The sequence below is a fragment of the Lissotriton helveticus genome, chromosome 9 (assembly GCF_964261635.1).
Source record: "Lissotriton helveticus chromosome 9, aLisHel1.1, whole genome shotgun sequence".
Classification (NCBI taxonomy): domain Eukaryota; kingdom Metazoa; phylum Chordata; class Amphibia; order Caudata; family Salamandridae; genus Lissotriton; species Lissotriton helveticus.
Genome location: NC_136070.1, coordinates 806,826,080 through 806,847,206, shown reverse-complemented (window position 1 = coordinate 806,847,206; position 21,127 = coordinate 806,826,080). Strand labels below are relative to the sequence as shown.

At 45.2% G+C, this 21,127-nt stretch overlaps 1 protein-coding gene across 1 annotated transcript in view; it reads left to right on the top strand.

The window, feature by feature from the left end:
- LOC144782986 (uncharacterized) overlaps positions 1–21,127 on the top strand; it is a 606,463-nt gene that overhangs the window by 458,844 nt on the left and 126,492 nt on the right. Inside the window, exons 10-11 of the mRNA XM_078662199.1 lie at positions 1,115–1,144; positions 1,838–1,867. Coding sequence (XP_078518325.1) covers positions 1,115–1,144; positions 1,838–1,867 — 60 coding nt within the window. The remainder of the gene's footprint in view (positions 1–1,114; positions 1,145–1,837; positions 1,868–21,127) is intronic.

The following is a 21,127-nucleotide window of genomic DNA, read 5'->3' as shown; positions in this document are numbered from 1 at the left end:
TCCTCCTTCATCATGGGCAGCTGAGCAGCTATGGTACAGACGTATCATAGTACGTTTCATACATTGTAACATTCTGTCTAGCTGACAAAGCAGAGGAAAATATGGGAAGATGGGTGAACCACCATAGGATGACAGTGTAAGACAAGGGAATGGAAAGAGAGGATGATGAGGATGATGAGGCAACAGCAATAAAGAGGGAGAGGGATGATGACGGAACAATGTGGTGATGTTGGGAAATAGAGGCAAAAAATGAACATGGGGAATTGCAACTGTGACCGGAATAAAGCAGCGTTTAGGGGAATGGTGGTGGGAAGGGACATGGGAGTGAGGGGATCAGGAGCAACGACGGAGAGTGAGCGCACAGAATAGGATGAAGGGGAGTGAGAGCTTCTTAACGGGACGTGAATGAACTGGAGAAGCAAGTAAGTGGCATGGGGCACAGAGGGGATGAGGACTGCTTAAAGCCCGATTTCTTCAAAATCTAAAGGAATAGTAATGGGCTAATCTAATCTTCAACAAAGAGCCATAGGTTTGATGGAAGGAGCATACAATCAATGGCAAAGCTCGGAAACAACACAAGAGCCAGTGACTGTAGGGGCTGTTCCGAAGATCCCTCTGTCTGTACTACTCATGTGTGTAGCTACTGTTTTAAAGTATTTATAAAGTAATTTTTCCCAGAAAGCTAAAGATGTAAATTGAGCAATAAATGCATTGCAAACAGAGAAGAATATTTCATTAGCATTCTGAAGATGCCCAGGATGAAGCTTCTCAATATGGGCATAACTATGGCATGTTTTCCATTTCCAATTTGTAGATTCACAAAGTGTACCTAAGGAGATGTGCATTCCTATGCTGTATAACCCTATGGTGAACACTTTTGTGGTGTGCATTGCAGTAATGCACAGATCTTTGCAACCTGTTCAGTCGATAGGTGCAGATAAACATTGAATAGGTTACTTTAGTGTGCATTACCGGCTGTGACATAGGGCTATGTTGTGGGGCACATTCATGAAGTTAAGATTATCTCTGCAGCCATTCATTTTATGTAAATGTCATGCTCTAGAATTCCAGGAATACATGTAGATTTATAATAAATTGTTGCTTCCTTCTCTAGTGGTGACGCGGCTGCTGTCTCTACTTCACTGTAAGTTCTAATCACTTCAATACCCAATAATTGATTTCCCGTTCTACAAAAGTGTTCTTCATTCATCTAGTTAAAGTGAACCAGATGATGAAATTGTGCCATTTGAGCTTTAGGTCTACTTCTGTGCTCATTTCATTTTTATTGAGAACACAGGCGGGGGTTCCCAAGGTGTAGATTCACATTCACAAGGCCTACTGTGTGTTTTCATAAGGTGTGCTATAAGTGCTCTTGTTTTTACTTCGCAGACTGTAGAATTCATATCTCATAGTATATGGGTATGGTTGATGCTGTGTACAAACCTTTGTTGTAAATACACATGGGAGAGGCTCCCATTGTGTGTAGTCCTCTGCATTTATTATACCTTGTGCTTTGTTTCCCTAGTGTGATACTCCTGCTTGCTCTCCATCCCTATAATTACTAATAAGTTCAAATGTTCCATAGTTAATTCCTTACTGTGCAACATTAGCATCCATTCTAATAAAATGATATCATTTACATTTTGGACTCCTTAGTTTGCTGGTAACCAGCGTATAGATCAATGGTTCAGGTTTCAATTGTGTCAATTCTCTTGTGTCAATAATTAACATTTTTGTACATTTGATATTCATTGTTTTGTTGTAGTTTCACTTATGTAGAATTCTTTAAATGACACTGCTATGCTTCTGCAATACATTTTGTGTTTGCTTGTCTTAGGGAGGATTCTTCTATGGGCTCCCTGCTCGGGTAAGTTTTGATTTGTTGAATATGTAATTGCTTCCTCATACATTCACCATATTACTATTTCAGTAAAATCATAATGCACTTTATTTCGACACAATCATTTAAACTGTAAAAGAGCATTAAAAACACCTAAAACATATTACATAGAATATAGAATAATTAAAATGATGTATTATCCACAGTTGAAAATATTTATGGTACCCATAATTATGACTAGCAGCATGTCGGGGAAACATCACAACAAATTTAGGGGGCAAAAACTAAATTTCACCCAACAACTCCTATACCGTTTATCTTCTGCTACTCTATTTATAGTCTATAAAGAGAGACAACCGAAAATGACAACAACATTCAACTAGAACGCACAAGGATGTTAACGCTATATACTGGGCAGCAATAGGGCAGTCTTTTCCTCTCTGTGTCTCCACATGAATTACAGAAACTGGGAGACATCACAGACTATTACTCGAGCTGTGTCTGACCTAAATACCCTAGTTGCAATTTTGTAGTCCCTGATGCCTAGGTTGCAGCATAACGGCAAGGTCCATTTCCTCCAGTGGGCAAACATGCGGGCAAAAATACAAAACGCGAACTACGGTTTCCTTAGCCTCTGGGCAAAATGGACAGCTTAGGTCAAGTTCAGCATTAACAAGAGTATGCCACCACTTTGCAGTAAATGGTCGAAGTGGCAAAGTCCCAATTTGGAACTTGATGTAAAGTGTCTTAGCACCCAGAAACTCAATTTTATCCATGTACCTTTCCCTAAAATATACATATTTAAATTCCAAGAAGGTAGCAGTTAGAGTACCTGCTTCCCCAGTCTGTTGCCATCTGCCATCTGCCATCTACGTACGTGTCTCTCATACCACTCTTTGATCATAGACTTAGAAAGGCCACTGGTCGTTTCAGGATGAGCCCACATGTCTCCACACCCGACCTCCTTAAGTGTGTTCTTAATATACCCCAGCCAAGGAATTCTGGTGGCCCCGGAAAGTTTTGTAATCTCGTCCAGGGCTAACCGATAGGGTAATTAATCTACTGACGACCAGATCTTCCTCCCATACATCAGGGGTCTGAGTTTTATTTGGTCAGTGAGTGAGCAAAAGCGAAGATCTAAGCGAAGTGGTACCAGCGGTGTGCCAGGTTTGTGAGCAGCCGGAGGAAAAGATTTTCCATCAACTCCAGATCGTTGATATTAGCATGCCCCCAAAGCTTTCCACCATATAAGGATCCCTCAATGCTTGCAAGATGTAAATTTGCAAGGCGGGCATCATCAGACAAAAACGGGATCCCTTTCGGGCTCTCAGAAGGCCACCAGTATGATGTTCTAATCTGAGTTTAGCCTTGTGGATCTGGGATGACTAACCAAGTTGCTCGTTAAGAGTGAGCCCCAGATATTCAAAAATACGGACCCTCACCAAATGGTTACCATTAAGAATTGGGTGCGATCTAGCCGTCTTGCAAGGGTTCAATACCATCTACTTGGTTTTGCTAGTATTGATCTCCAGCCCTCTCTGCTTACAGAAGACTATGAACTGATCCAGAAGATTTTGGATACCCATTGGGGATCTCTAGACCAGTAACGTATCGCCCGCAAACAGGAGGGCTGGGACTTTCCTGTTGGCCAGGCGCAGAGGGTCATGCTGACAATGTTCTAGCATGTTAACCAATTCATTGATATACAATAAAAACAAGGTGGAGGACAGTACACTACCTTGTCTCTCCCTGAGACACTGGAGTGGGTTCTGTCAATTCTCCCGTGGGGCCGTACCTAACTTGGGCATAGTTGTCCAGGTGTAGTCTCCTAAACTCATCAATTAAGTATTTCGGGACCCCCGTGCTAGTTTGAAGTGCCCACAGGACTTCCCTGGGAACTATTTTAAAAGCATATTATACGTCGACAAAAATGACGTAGAAACGCCCACCCCCCAGGGATGTATGATGTTACCACGCGATCAAAATGATCGCGGTACATCACAACGCAGCTTTTACAACGCAAGTCGTTACCACGACTTACACTGTAGGGTGCTGGGCTTAGGAATAGTATGATTTACTATTCCAACTCCAGCCTACGTACAGTAGGGAAGGTGTTGGAATAGTAAATCTACTATTCCTTAGTCTAGAGCGCCCTCCAATGCAAGTCGTGGTAACGACTTGCGTTGTAAAATCTGCGTTGTGATGGCACTGCGGTGTTTTGACGGCGTTGTAAAGGTTGTTTACCCCCCCCTCAGAGTAACATATTTTCAATAGATTAACTGTAATTTGTAACACTTGGTCTATGGTACTAGTCCCTGCCCTGAAGCCAGCCTGGAGAGGTGTCAACACATTCGCTTCCTCAATCCATGCTTGCAATCTACTCAATAAAATTAGACTAAACAGCTTCTGTGAGCTGTCGAAAAGGCTAATGGGGCGAACATTTTACTGGACAGACCTCGTACCCTTTTTACATATTGGGACAATTTCAGCCCCTGCCCATGCCCGTGGTACAGTAAACCCATCTATAATGTTGTTAAATAGAAGTGCAAAATGCGGGCAGCAAATCTCCATCTCAGCTTTAACAGGTACCCGAGCACCTTGTAAAGCCCCGGTGCTTTACCTGGTGTAATCCAGTCAATGGCTGCGTAAACCTCATTCACTGTAATGGGGCTAGTGGCATGATCAATCTGAAGGGACGGGACAGCAAGGGGGAAGACATTAGATGGTTGGGACTCTTTTTTCTACTCCCCCATAGCAGTCAGGCTTTTAGCATGTGTGGCAAAAATCAGGGCCTTGTTTGCCCCTCTAGTCGGGCTCAAGGTCGAGCTAGTAGTTGGGAACAGAGCCCCCTCGTTGCTACCCCCATCCTGGGCTTGGAGCCTTGTAAAATGTTTGACCCAAACGTCAGCTACTATGTTACTACACAGCGGGGAGGCACAACCAGGGTCCGTAGGCCACTAACTGCCAGAAGGAGCGTTGATCTTTTCCCTTGGATGCAGCCAATAAGTCCTCCCATTTAGCATTTTCGTGGTCTCTTTCGGCCCTGCCCACTACAGCTTTATACAAAGCTCTGGCTTTCTGAATGGTTGCTCTGCCCCCCCCCCCATAGCAAACATTAAAGCACGCCATGCTAGTTGACATGCTTTGTTGAACCATTTGACTGCGTGAACCTGTTTAGGCAGCATCTTAGCTTCTAGCAATGAAAGCTCCTTAATGCTATGGAACAGGGTGCTGTGGATATCTGTAAGGGCACCCCATGCTCCTAGTGCTAGCACTGCTTCCAAAGCTATAGCGATGGCCTTGGAAAGGCGGGATTTTAACTCTAGAGTCTGCTTATCATTCTCCAGAATCCCGTCACTGGTCGACTAGACCTTTTTACCTGCCATAGAGTGAATTAGGCAATCTGTCATAACAAATAAACAATTTAGAGATCCCAATTGCTTCCCCAAGAACCACTGACCAAACTAAGTTTGAAAAGTTTATTACATAACCAAAAATAACTGCAGGTACAAACACCTCAACAAGAGGTTCAAGAAGTAAACAGGCACTAATACAAACATAATCCTACGGAAAAGTCTCAGGCGACTGATGAACAACACTAATCATAAATTGACCCAGTCCGAAAGGCAAAAAATAATGTAGAACTGTAAACAGCTATAGTTTGTCAAATGATCATTCTAATTATACCTCTAATTATAGAGATTATTGCTCTGTTTCAGTCCAATGCCATGAATAAAAGATAGCCCGTCTCTGATAAACAAATAACCAGACAACACAGTACAGACATCCACTAGAAGGACAACATTTGAAAAAAAGTGTGAATAGCTAGATGACACCTCACGGGTGCACCACCAATGGGACCCCTGGTTGGTACTCACCAGGATGGCCCTGTTCTCATCATCGGTGTCAAATAGCTTAACGTAAACGTGTCCGAAAACCCAAAGTAAAGAGAAAGACAGTGAATGGTGCAGTGTACGCAAAACGTATATGTGACAAGGACTAACAACGTTCAACATATAACACACAAAATACTGCGCAACAAGATGCAACTACCTTTTTATTTATATTTTCTTGTTGCTTACAGTAAACATGTAATATAAAAAAGGGGGGTACGAATACTACCTATCGATTCATACTCAGCCCACAGCCGACATGTTTCATTGCCTTAGGTATTTTATCAGGCAATTTCTTCAGGGCAAACGAAAAATAGGGTGCCACTGCCAGCGATACTGTGCTTTAAATGCTGTAAATCAAAAAAATTGAACACATATATGTATATATATGTAAAAGACTGCCGGTAGCTTTACTGCGTAGTTAACACTACATTGCACCTAGTAATAGACAATAATGCTAGTTACCTGGGGGGCACCTTTAGCTTTCATACCGTTACCAATATGGCTATATAAAAGTCTTGAACCCACTTCCAACCGGTAAGTATGGTTTTGTCTCCCTTCTATTTTCATCTGACGAAAAAAATGAAGAGAGGGGAAGGCGCCATACGGGCGCACGTTAAAATCAGTCATTCTAATCTCACCGTGTCAAAATTATATTGTCCGGGGACAGCGCGTTTACCAGTGGAGGGACTTCAATCGGCGTCTTCTCGGCACCGGAGCGCCGAGTGTATGACGCGCGGTTTATTTACCTCTTCCGGCATCAGTGCTGTTTGGCTCTGATTGGACCGTGCTGTCACGTGTGCAGCGCAACTCTGGTTGGTCCTACAGCTCACATGGTTATTCTAGCCAGCGAGTGCGGACTTCTACTAATGTTTACACTTCGTATTCTATTTACATGCTATCGATGGTCGCATTTTCTATATCTGAAGGGACATAAATAAAATCAAAACGTGCTCCTAATGACAAGGCATATATAACACGTGACGGGCATTGAATAGAGCGGGCGCCATCTTGGAACGGTGCTGCTTCACATAATAAAGTTATGGTTGTACACAGGGAAGGTGCACACATAGTCATATTAATTGCCAGGCTCTTTATATATTTCTTTATATATTTCTCCGTGGGCCACTATTTCCATGAGGAGAGCCTCATTAGTAAGAGATATAACTCCTCAGGTCAAATCTATAGTGAATATCTAGTGTAATGGACCCCCTTACCACATAAGGAGTAAGGCGAATGGATAATTTCAATATTTACAATTAAAAATGTTTCCATGCGCTGAACCTCATCAGTACGAACTATCACCCCTCAGGTCAAATCTGCAGTAAGTATCTGGTGTACTAGTTTACGAGAACACCTTACGGCATATGGAATAAGGAGAGTGGATAGTTTCAATATTTACAGTGTGGTAAGTATGTCATCGGGCTTTAGATTGTTGAGCCAAGGAACAACTATATCATCGTAACTTATTCCATTCCAATAGTTCGTTTAGTCCTTGCTGTTCGCTAGATTCCTGGTATATCCAGCGTGCCTCTTTAGTTGCCAGGCGCTTTTCCATAGACTGTGCCTCGCCCACCACTCTTTCCAGAACTACCCAAGTAAAGGAGTGTTTATTACGATGACAGTGTTGCACTAACTTTGTAGTCAGTTTGCCCTGTCGTATCGTACTTAGTTGTTCTTGGATCCGAAGCTTGATTTTGCGTGTCGTAAGGCCGATGTATTCAAGGCCGTACTCACAACTCAATCTATAGACTACATTCGTAGTGTTGCAATTGCTAAAATGGTTTAGCGTCCAGATCTTTCCGGATTTTAGCAGAATGGTGTTGCATTTGCTCGTGATATGGCACACAGAACAATTTCCACAGGGACAGTGGCCATTTGGTACCGTCGAAGTTTCTGGCGGTTTTTTCTCTATCATCCTGGTGTGAACCAATTTGTCCTTTAGATTGGAGGCCCTACGGAAAGCAAAGCGGGGTGGCGGCATCTTATGATCTTGCGTGCTAAGCAGCGGCCAGTGTTTTCTGATAGCTTGTCGGATCTTCGAGGCCAGCGGGTCAAAGGTCATGACCACTGGTAGACACTCTGATTTTTCTTTTTTATGTGATTCCAAGAGTGCTGTCCTTGTAATGGGGCTAGTGGCATGATCAATCTGAAGGGACGGGACAGCAAGGGGGAAGACATTAGATGGTTGGGACTCTTTTTTTCTACTCCCCCATAGCAGTCAGGCTTTTAGCATGTGTGGCAAAAATCAGGGCCTTGTTTGCCCCTCTAGTCGGGCTCAAGGTCGAGCTAGTAGTTGGGAACAGAGCCCCCTCGTTGCTACCCCCATCCTGGGCTTGGAGCCTTGTAAAATGTTTGACCCAAACGTCAGCTACTATGTTACTACACAGCGGGGAGGCACAACCAGGGTCCTTGTAGGCCACTAACTGCCAGAAGGAGCGTTGATCTTTTCCCTTGGATGCAGCCAATAAGTCCTCCCATTTAGCATTTTCGTGGTCTCTTTCGGCCCTGCCCACTACAGCTTTATACAAAGCTCTGGCTTTCTGAATGGTTGCTCTGCCCCCCCCCCATAGCAAACATTAAAGCACGCCATACTAGTTGACATGCTTTGTTGAACCATTTGACTGCGTGAACCTGTTTAGGCAGCATCTTAGCTTCTAGCAATGAAAGCTCCTTAATGCTATGGAACAGGGTGCTGTGGATATCTGTAAGGGCACCCCATGCTCCTAGTGCTAGCACTGCTTCCAAAGCTATAGCGATGGCCTTGGAAAGGCGGGATTTTAACTCTAGAGTCTGCTTATCATTCTCCAGAATCCCGTCACTGGTCGACTAGACCTTTTTACCTGCCATAGAGTGAATTAGGCAATCTGTCATAACAAATAAACAATTTAGAGATCCCAATTGCTTCCCCAAGAACCACTGACCAAACTAAGTTTGAAAAGTTTATTACATAACCAAAAATAACTGCAGGTACAAACACCTCAACAAGAGGTTCAAGAGGTAAACAGGCACTAATACAAACATAATCCTACGGAAAAGTCTCAGGCGACTGATGAACAACACCAAGATCAATTCCAGGACCATCAGACTAAACAAAATAGCTATAACCTGGGTTCTGGTACTCATCGGAATAAAAGACATAAATCCAGGTTAATCTGTCCCTACACTACTCTAAGTGACATCCCTACTCAACAATAGCCCAACCTAACCAAAAGTGTCAGCAGTGGTGACTTCAAAGAAGTTCACTCACTTCTCTCCAAGACTAGAGACTCTGTCATAGCTAGGCTATTTACCAAAACCAACCACTCTCTCTGACTCCTCAGCCCATCTGCTCTGCCTCCACCCTCGGGGTGCTGTCCCTAATACGAAACCCCAAAATGCAAATGACACGCCTTCATGTACGCCCTCTCCAAGGTGTCGATTACATGAAGTTTTCCACATTGGCCTTCTTCCATCCTTGTCCGTTAGACGTCCTTGGGTCTCAGACTCTCTGTCGCTTCCAGTTGTATCTTCAAATTCCTGGTCTACTCCTCCATGTCTGGGTCTAGCATTTCTAACTCTCATACACAATGGGCCCTTCTACTCTACAATCTACTGGGTGATGCACCTGCAAAAGAATATACGCAAATAGGCTCACATTCCAATAATGTTGCAACATTTTCTAAAGCCTCTTTCATAAGCATTTCTATCGTTTATATGTTTAAGCAAAACATTTTCATACAGGCCTGCGTCATTTCCATAACTAGGCCTCAGCTAGACTTCAGGCCTTACGTTTAAATGAGCAATTCTCTGTGTTCACTTAGGCCTTCAGCCTTAACGACAAATGCATTTTCTCTATATTCGACTAATTATTGAGTACATAAAGCATGATCACATTTCAGTTAATCAATCTGAAGACACATTAGTAAATCAATTAAACACTCTTCTAAGTAGTAAAGTACATTTCAAAGCAGCTCTACATTGCAGCAATATGAATTTGCACCTTGTAACGTTGGCTCTGCACATTCTCTGATACCAATTTACTTGAGTACTTGTCATACATTTCGTTTAAACATGATGAAAAGTCCTCTATATATGCGGGTGCTAACTACTTGTACATATGCTGCACCCCTACAAACTTCACTGTAAATGGCGCTCTCTCAGTTCCCCCCTTTGATGACCCGTGTCATCACCACCCACACATCTTCCTTAGGGTAAGAATCAATTAAACTGAGCTTGTGGCCATTTTCCCTCGTTTGAACGATTCCAGCGCTCTCAGGCTGCGGTATTGACTATCCTGCAGCCTTTCCATTCGCATCTCTTGCGCTCTCATTGATCTCGCCAACCTATTGGACCTGTACCACTTGTACAATCTTACCAAACCCCACAATCCAATCACACATGCCACTGCTATGATAAGGGGCTTCAGTACAAATCCAAGAAAACTCTTTCTTAAGTTGGCAAACCAGCTTCCAACCTTCCCAAATCCCTTGCCAACCGTCTCCCACGTATTCTCTTGCGTCAAGTCCTCAATTTCATAATGGATTGCAGTAATGTTGCTTATATAGTTCTCCAGATCCTTAGAGTTGTCTGGTATATAAGTGCAACATTCTTGGACCTTCAAACGTTTACAGACCCCGCCCTCTTTGCTAGGATGACGTCAAGAGCAAGACGGTTCTGTAAAACCATTGTCCTGATCGACAACATCTCACCCTCAACCAACACCAATGACTTGGCAGTATTCATTGACAATTCATCCACAACAGTTGCCAGCCGCCGTATCTTTATGTCATTCAAAATGACACCCAACATAGGTATCGCTGCTCCAAACACATCTCCCACAATTGCTCCAGCACTTTCCCCTCGCTTTACCCTCCTTTGAGACCCTCCCTCTAAGAGTTCGAAATCCTCAGTATGGTAAATCTTGGGAAAAATAATTGCTAGATAGCACGTTCCATACCACTTCTCTGGCAATCTCACATACGCATTCTTTCCGCAGACAAAATACACAGTAGGAATCACCTGAACCACGCTCTTCAAGAAGTCCTTTGTGTAGTATTCTAATGTGAAGGTGTGGTCACACGTAGTCTGACCCACATACACATTTTCATAATACGTCTGTGGTCTGTGCAGACACAACTTCCCTTTCTGTACTTCATCCAGAGCTATTGGGCCATAACGCCCTCTTGACTTATGCTGTTTCTCTTCTTCGGTCCAATCTACCTTTCCTTGCCCTGAATCTCGCAACTTTTTCTGTTTCGTGTATCTATCTTCTACTTGTTCAATGAACTTCTTTTCTACATCGGACAATGAACATGTCAAGTTGTGTCGATGTGCATACGGGGGTCTAGCTCTCGAGTGGGAATGAAAAAATATCCAAGTCTGTCCTCTGACTTATAATAGTCCCATTTGTTCAAATGCTTATAATTTGGGACTTCTGGCAACACAGCATCATAATTCGAAAAGAAATATTCAAAGTGATTTCGCCCATAAAGGATACTAATCAGCAAACTACAGGATATTCCATATGTCAATGGAAGGTGATGGTATCTAATACCCTCATCTACTGAAGCCGGTAATTGCATGCACACATAACAGTCTTTAACATCCATCGCCTCAATGTATTCATACAACAGCTTTGCATATGCATTCTGCCCAAAATTTTCTTTAGACAGATCAGCGTGTAGCCTACGACTTTCTGCAGCCAGTATGGCTTTCTCTCTTCGCTCTCTCTCTTCTTTCTGACTAGGGGTGGTAGGTGTCGATGTCCCTACCGCCTTCGCTACCTGTTCATGTGGTGCAAAATAAGAAACTAAAACTACTATAGCTATAAGGAGTATCACTCCTTCTAAAAGAGTGCCTACTATGCACTTGGCTCTACGATTCGGGTTTCCAGACGCCATGGTCTCAGTACAAAGTAGTTCGTTCTCGGAAAGCACCCAAAAGTCTCTTTCTGTGCTATTTGAGTCTCTCGAACCACCTTGAAAAGCGGAAAGTCCCGTTTCAGTTCTTCTTTTGTTTCAACGACAGACAACCTTAACCCTTCTCCGTCCTCTGTGGAAAAGTCCCTAAATTTGTTCTTCTTCCACTCGGCTCTAGGTTAAGTTCAACAGTTATTCACAAAGTCTTTTCAAAAGTCTTTCAAAGCAATTCAAAGTTCAAAGTTCTCAATAGTCTATGATTATACTTGATCCGATTGCTTGCAACACATAATCTAAAAGTTCCATGCGGAGCACAACTTCATCATATACTGGCATGTCGGGAACAAACGTAGGAAAAATCAGTCTATCCAGGAGTAAATCACGTATCTTGCTTAGGAGAGGGGGATTGGGAATGGTGATTGTCAGTTTACCTTCGATTTCAAGTCCAGGAACCAACAGTATCACTTCCAGCTTAACGTTTGGGATCGTACTGGTCACTGCTACTGACCTCACCCTCCCGTACCTCAGTACTCCTGGCATTGGTACTCCTAGCATAGGTAAAAGGGTAGGTCCACTCTGGAGTGGCGTATCTTTGGCAAGGTACTCTCACCCTCCTTGACCTTCTCAGACCCCCTTGCTCAGCTCCTTGTTCTCCCTCTTCAGGATCTGATTCTTCGGACACAGGAGCAAGATCTGTTTCGGAAGCCAATCTCACATTCATTCACCTCCGTCTCTCGGGCCAATGATCCTCTGCACTTCTTGCCCTTCTTGTTCTCCTTCGCACACCCTGTTCGTCTCCACTGTCGACCTCTTCTGCGCTCAGATCGCCTTCTTCGCCACTTCCTCCCTCTGAGGCAGATTCTGTGCCACTTTCGTCTTGGCCGTTTCCTGCTTGATCAGGGGAGTCCCCAAGTTCAACAGGCACCCCCACAGCTTGACTCGCTCCTTCTAATGGATCTTCTTCTTCGTTATTATTTTCATCTACGACAGGAGCTGTTCTCTCCTTGGGTGCTGGGACTCGTCGGGTGTGAGAAGCATGGACCCAATTTGGCAATCCACCGCACTTCACAGCAGTAGTAGTGACTAGGATCACTTGGAAAGGTCCCCTCCAACGTACGTCCAGGCAGCTCTTCCTGACGTGCTTCCGCACCAAGACCCAGTCACCAGGGCACAGGTCGTGACAAAGGTCGCTAGAAGCCGGAATTTCAGCAGCCTGCACCTGAAGAGACACAGAACGCATGACATCAGAAAGTCCTCTGCAATAGTCAAGAATCACATCATCTGTGATATTCATCAAGGCAGTTGTAGGAATAGATGGCAGTCTCATAGCCCTCCCCATCAGCACTTCATGGGGCGAGAGCCCTGTCCTTCTGTCTGGGGTACTACGCATGCTCATTAGTACCAATGGCAAGGCATCGGGCCACTTCAGGGACGTGGATGAGCACACTTTTGCCATTCGAGCTTTCAAGGTCCCATTGATTTGCTCTACTATGCCAGAAGCCTCTGGTCGATAGCTACAATGCAGTCTCTGGTCAATGTTCAGGGCAGAGCAAAGCATCTTCACAACTTCGCTATTAAAGTGTTTTCCTCTGTCCGATTCCAAAGAGGTCGGAACCCCGAATCGTGGCACTAGCTCCCTCAACAACAGTTTTGCTACTGTGAGTGTATCGCACCTACGAGTGGGATATGCCTCAACCCATCTAGAAAACACACACACAATCACCAAGACGTACCTGAGGCGATTGCACCTCGGCATCTCGATGAAATCTATCTGCATCCTATAGAAAGGTCCGCCAGACCTCCCAATGTGACTCAAGGTAACAGGTGTTCTTTTCCCAACATTCAGCTGTTGACAGGTTACACATCTCTGACATACTGCTTCTGCGGCCTGTCTAAAGTTTGGGTTGTACCACGTTTGCCTGAATACACGCACCATCGCATCCCTTCCCAGATGCACAGGACCATGTATCTGTCGTGCCATTGCACTCACTAACTCATTCGGTAACACAGCTCTTCCATCAGCTGAAACCCACATGTCCAAATCTCCCTTCACACAGCCAGCCAATTCCCACACTCTTTTTTCATAATCAGATGTCTGTCCTTACATGCCTCTCAGCTCTTCCCATGTGTCTGCCACCTCAAGCATCATGCTTAGTTCTGTTCTTTCCTTTGGTCCCTCAATTGTTTGTTCCGTAAAGGAGTATCCCTGCTCTGCACAATAGCGTGCAACTTCATCAGCATAACGGTTCCCTTGTGTCACAAAATCCCTTCCCTTTGTGTGTGCTGTGCATTTCACCACAGCTATTTCTGCAGGTCTTTGCAAGGCCTCCAGCAATAACCTGATAAATTCACCATTTCTGATTGGGGAGCCCGATGATGTCATGTAACCCCTCTGGGACCACAACTGGCCAAAGTCATGGACCACCCCAAATCCGTACTGGCTGTCCGTGAATATGGTGATCTTAATGCCGTTGGCTGCTAAACAGGCGCGCGTCAATGCAATTATCTCAGCCACCTGAGCAGAGTGTACTCCTTCCAGGCAGGCTGCTTCAATTATTCCAGAAATAGTGCAGACAGCAAAGGCTGCTCTCAACTGACCAGTATTGTCTCTTACACATGAGCCATCCACAAAATAAATTTCATCAGGGTCTGTTAATGGCACATCAACAATATCCGGTCTAGGTTTGGTGCATAGTTCAGTTACATCAAGACAATCATGGTCTTCTCAATCATCTTCTATATCATTCGGTAATGGTAACAAAGTAGCAGGATTCAAGACAGAGCACCTCCTGAGAGTCACATTCTCCGCAGCAAGTATAACCTGCTCGTAGCGTGTGAGCCTGTTGTTTGTCAGGTGCTGCGTCTTGGTCCTGGTCATCAACAACTCCACAGAATGAGGTACATGCACTGTCAGTGGATATCCCATCACAATACTTTCACACCTTTCAATGCTGACACCCGTTGCAGCAACGGATTTGAGACATCCGGGCAACGCTGCGGCTACTGGATCTAAGGTAGCCGAGAAGTATGCAACTGGTCTGCGGACTCCTCCATGATCTTGCACTAAAACTGCCAATGCACACCCCTCCCTCTCGCAGCAGAACAATGCAAATGATTTGGTGTAATCCGGCATTCCCAGAGCTGGAGCGCGACACAGGCCCTCTCGCAGCTCGAGGAAAGCCATCATACAATCTGTGTCCCATGGTACCGGATCACTCACGTCCTTGTGCGTCAGTTTCTGCAGTGGTTTCGCCATCAGAGAAAAGTTAACAATCCACTGTCGGCAGTAGCCAACCATGCCTAAGAACATCCTGACCTCTCGTTGAGTCGAGGGCACGCTTGTTCTCATGATGGTCTCAATCCTGTCTGGTGACACCTTTCTCTTCCCCTTCTCTATTCTGTGACCCAGATACTGCACTTCTTGCAGGCAGTACTGTAATTTACTGGGAGATACCTTGTGTCCATTCTTCCCCAGATCGTTCAACAAGGCAATGGTATCAATCCTACAAGCATCTTCGGTGTCTGACGCAACAAGGAGGTCGTCTATGTACTGCACAAGAACAGAGTTCTGCGGCAGTACTAGACTCTCAAGATTCCTTTTCAGCAATTGATTAAAGATCGATGGGCTCTCTGTATACCCTTGTGGGATACGACACCATGTTAAAACGCGACTCTCTATTTTAAATGCGAAAAGAAATTGGCTTTCTTCGTACAATGGGATAGAAAAGAAAGCCTGACACAAATCAATCACAGAAAACCATTCAGCTTGGAACGGTATCTGAAACAGTATCACTGATGGATTCGGTACCACTGGACAGCATGGAACAACTATGTTGTTAATTTTTCGTAAATCCTGCACAATCCTGAACTTCCCACTTGGTTTCTGCAACCCCATTATCGGAGAGTTACAGGGACTTCCCATAACCTCCTTCAGAATTTCCTGTCTGATCATAGACTCAATCACAGGTTTTATACCTTCAAGCGTTTCTGGGGTCAGCTTGTACTGGGGAGTTCGAGGGAATTCAACATTCTGTCTCACCTGAATTCTGACTGGCTCTACCCCCTTAATCAGTCCAATCTCCTCTCCTGTGAAGTCCCAGACTTCTGGGGAGACCGAGTCTCTCAAGTCCCAAGGGAGCTCCTCCACAGTTATAGCAGGGTACAACTCAATGCACGTATGCGTATTTGCAACCTTAAAATCAGCATCATCATTGTTAGTCTGTAATTCCACTCCCTTTGGGGTACAATAGATGGTGCAATTAAGTTTGCACAAAAGATCTCTTCCTAACAGGCACACAGGACTGGAATCACACACCACGAACTGGTGTCGGTCACTAAAACTTCCAATCTTTACAGGGACCGGCTCAGTCAGGGGGTTTGTCATTCTTCTGTTTGCAACTCCTACAACTTGGATGGTCTGTCCTGAAAGGGGTAAATTGGGGACTACCGCAGACCGCACAGTGGACCGAGAGGCACCAGTGTCAACCAGAAATGTGGTGGGATGACCATCTACATCTGCCTCTACAAAAGGTCCTCTCTGATCCACCTCCAGTACAGCTCCTAGAGTACAGCCCTCCTCCCCATCCACATACCATCCTGTCACTGGATCAAATTGGTAACACTCGTCCCCTTCCACTATGAAAGGCATCTGCTTATATACCTTGCTACCTGTTGAAATCTTCGGTGCCTGGGGAACTGGAGCCCTAGGGGCTGACGTCCCCCCTTTCGTTGTCTGGGATTTGGTCACTGTCACCTTCCGTACCGGAGGGGCTTGTACTTCCTCCTCCTCCTCCTCCTCCTGTACCTGATTGTCAGGGTTATGGGGACACTCGCGTCTCCAATGCCCCACCTCGTGACATTGATGGCAACTGGTCATTTTTTTTCAGGGCCTCTATATCTATCCTAGGTCTTGGACCTTCCTCTCCGTCCCTCTTCTGGCCCCCTGATCTCCTCCCCATGGTACCATTGCCTGACTGACCCTGTCCTCCCGCTTGCATCTGTACCAACATCAGTTTGTCCTTAAGCTTCTTTGTCTTCGAGTCTATCTCGTCACTGCAGTACCTCGCATACCTCAAAATCTCATCTAGGGGTTTATTTTGCCAACAGATCAGATGTTGCTGTATCATAAGGCAAATATCAGGCCTTAGTCGTAGGACAAATTTGGATACGAACTGTCCCATATCCTTTGGGTCCATCACATCTAACCCACTGTACTGCTTAAAGATCAGCAATAACCTCTCGTAGTATTCATGCACTGTCTCTTTTGGTTCCTGCCTAGTTCGATCTATTTTCACCCAGTCTATGTCCTGTGGTGGTACCTTAGTCTTCAACCATGTGATCGCCTGCTCATACTTTGCCATTACCCTAGGTGACGGCCCATTCGTGGCAGAATCTCGTTCTGGCTCCGCGGTGGGCCATTCAACACTAACCTTGCACGCTATCCACAAGTCACTTGGGACCACAATGTCAAACAGTGTGTTCAAATCAATCCACAGCACCTTTAAGATTTTAACAAACCTCTCCACCTGTTTGTACCATTCTACTGGACTCTCTCTCAACTTTGGGAATGTGTTCGTAAAGGCAGCCAGATCTCCCCTACTCCAGGGTACGTGTACATAGCCTCCATGAGCCACCTCCAGCAAGGGGTATGCCTCTGCATGCATCAACCCTCCTCCCGGAGATGTCTCCAGAACGCTCCTTCTAACACTCTTTCTCTTTGACCACCTTTCCTCCCATTTCTCCAGAGGGGACCACGTTCGTATTCCCACAATCAGCTCCCTGATGTCAGTTCTTAATCCGATCACCCTCTTTTCTTCTAGATCTTGATCTGAATACTGTAACCGGTGGCCACTCTGCAAAGCTTTTGTTTTGGTCAAATCTACGCTGTATTTATTTGCCAATTCCGAGAGTTTCTCATGAGCAGCCCTAGCCCTCTGTGTAACATCCTTTGCTACAAACAGTAGCTCATCTGGTTCGTATAGTTCAATTCTCTCTAGTGGCAATGTACCTACCACTATTTCCTCAACTTCTGTTTTTAGCCTCAGCACATCTATTCTTCTTGCCTTTATCGCAGCCCTCAATGTACCTTGGCTAGTAGTTCCGTTAGAGCCTCTCCCGCCACTGTCCTGAATTTTTTGTGTGTTTTCCTCAGGTGTATTAGGGGGAACCCTTCGGTTCTTCCAGCCTTCTCGGACCCACTCCTGTCTACTATCGCTAGAGGTGTGATGGGATGCCCCCTATTCCCCACCCCTTCTCGTTCCCACTCCTGCCTGCTTTCACTAGGCGCACAGTGGGACACCATCCTATCCTCCTGGTTGTCAGACCCGAAGACATTCCTGGATCTATCACTCTGAGTGTCCACAACCGTTTCCCACGTTCTCAAGTCTGGCCTTAATTCTCTCATCGACCTCGGCCTTGGTCCCCTTAGATCCATTGGTCCCCTCCAACCCGTCTGTTTTTCCGAGGAGTCTGCCGATGCCACCAAAGGTGTACTTCTGTCTACTGGCGTTGGCAACTGCCTCCACCCTTCTTCTGTTCCGTTACTCCTGTCTTCCCTGGTGCATCTCTCACTCCCCCCTTGCAACGGATTCTCGACTTGTTTCTGCTCTGGGTTGTACACTGATACTATGGGACCTATGGTAACAGGTACCGTCAGCGCATCTGGTAATTTCTGTGAGTGGACACCCTCTTCCACCCGAACCTTCTGCACTGTAAATCGCCCCACTACTCTCGTCACTGGGGAGGGTGGAGGTGCTTTTTCTCCCTTCACTGAATAAAATATATCCTCTGAGGTGCTCTTATCACTCACCATTTTGACCCCACCATCCCCATCTGAATGTTCCCCGCATTCAGCTGACATTGGCGTTCCCCCCAACTCGGGATTGTATGGAGGTGGTCTCTCTGCCAACATCCTCTCTATCAGGCCATCATCTGTCTCGCTGTCCTCATCCTCGTCTTCTGTATTTCGCCTCTGTGCATCTAGTAACGGGTACAATCTATCTCCTTCTATCGTCTGTACCCTCCATCTCTTTTCCATGGCATCCCATCTCGCATCTTGGACTGCCTTAACTGATCGTTTCACTCTTTCTTGTCGCCTATCTCTGCCCCTGTCATGGGCTGCCCTGATCCATGCATTTAGCGCTTCAAATTGTGTTGGTCTGGGCAAAGGTCGCAACGCAGCCATAATCGCTTTCAGCTGATACAACACTTCTAGCCTAAACGTCCCGTATTTAGGGAAGGTAAATTCTTCATTTCCATCTGTCATCTTACACCAGGTATCAAGCGCAATATGGTATGCAACCCAACATTCGTAGCCATGTAATGAGCTGGAGTATCCTCGGGTGGAGCCTCCTCCCCACCCGAGGTTCTATCTTATTTTCGCCTTTAAAACATTTCCGCACCACCTTAAAACATTTCATGATGAAAGCCCAAATGTTTCCTTGTTCCACAGCGCTTGTTTACTTCCTGATGACAATCCACCAATCTCCGCGCAGCTTCTCGCTAACCGCCCTATCTCAGCGCGGTTCTACACCAACCGACCAATCCCAGCGCGGCTCTTTCTGACGTCACTCGCCTCCGTTTCGCAGCAGTTCCCCTCCTTTCTCCGTACTTCTCGCGGTCTCGCATGCGTCCCAATCATACACTGAAAATGATTACTTCCGACCAAGCAACCACTTCTCTGACTGTACGGCCACAGTCTAACTGTAATTGTCACCTGAACTGGCAAATGTATGTCCTCGAACGACCGGACAATCGCCTCTCTGATAGGTTACAAACTCACGACAACTTCCGACCAGCGTCTGTTACCCACGCACTCACACATTTGTTCCCCCTATCTCGGTCCTGCGGGCGATTAATGGTACCTCATAACCCCCTTAACAATGGTCGACAATTACTATGGGTGTTCGATACACCCGGACCACTTGGACTCTCCCTGAGCCCAAGATTTTCACTGGTTGCGCGCACTCACAACCTGTTCCTCTTTCACACTACAGTCATTCAACTCCGCAAGACAATACAACACACAATACAACGTAACACCGCAATCTAGCAATGCATGACCCTTTCCGTACTCACTCTCCTTCGACCTGCTGCTTTCTGCCGCACTGTCACTCTCCGTCAGTTTTCGTGGAACGCCGTCCTCCTTCCGCGATTCTCTGGACACTCATCCTTGGTTCTATGGGCCTCGGGGAAATCTCAACCTACTTCTGGATTACCCTCACTCTAGAAGGTAAACCATCCTACTCTGCTACCAACTGGAAAGGCGGGATTTTAACTCTAGAGTCTGCTTATCATTCTCCAGAATCCCGTCACTGGTCGACTAGACCTTTTTACCTGCCATAGAGTGAATTAGGCAATCTGTCATAACAAATAAAAAATGTAGAGATCCCAATTGCTTCCCCAAGAACCACTGACCAAACTAAGTTTGAAAAGTTTATTACATAACCAAAAATAACTGCAGGTACAAACACCTCAACAAGAGGTTCAAGAGGTAAACAGGCACTAATACAAACATAATCCTACGGAAAAGTCTCAGGCGACTGATGAACAACACCAAGATCAATTCCAGGACCATCAGACTAAACAAAATAGCTATTACCTGGGTTCTGGTACTCATCGGAATAAAAGACATAAATCCAGGTTAATCTGTCCCTACACTACTCTAAGTGACATCCCTACTCAACAATAGCCCAACCTAACCAAAGGTGTCAGCAGTGGTGACTTCAAAGAAGTTCACTCACTTCTCTCCAAGACTAGAGAATCTGTCATAGCTAGGCTATTTACCAAAACCAACCACTCTCTCTGACTCCTCAGCCCATCTGCTCTGCCTCCACCCTCGGGGTGCTGTCCCTAATACGAAACCCCAAAATGCAAATGACACGCCTTCATGTACGCCCTCTCCAAGGTGTCGATTACATGAAGTTTTCCACATTGGCCTTCTTTCATCCTTGTCCGTTAGACGTCCTTGGGTCTCAGACTCTCTGTCGCTTCCAGTTGTATCTTCAAATTCCTGGTCTACTCCTCCATGTCTGGGTCTAGCATTTCTAACTCTCATACACAATGGGCCCTTCTACTCTACAATCTACTGGGTGATGCACCTGCAAAAGAATATACGCAAATAGGCTCACATTCTAATAATGTTGCAACATTTTCTAAAGCCTCTTTCATAAGCATTTCTATCGTTTATATGTTTAAGCAAAACATTTTCATACAGGCCTGCGCCATTTCCATAACTAGGCCTCAGCTAGACTTCAGGCCTTACGTTTAAATGAGCAATTCTCTGTGTTCACTTAGGCCTTCAGCCTTAACGACAAATGCATTTTCTCTATATTCGACTAATTATTGAGTACATAAAGCATGATCACATTTCAGTTAATCAATCTGAAGACACATTAGTAAATCAATTAAACACTCTTCTAAGTAGTAAAGTACATTTCAAAGCAGCTCTACATTGCAGCAATATGAATTTGCACCTTGTAACTTTGGCTCTGCAC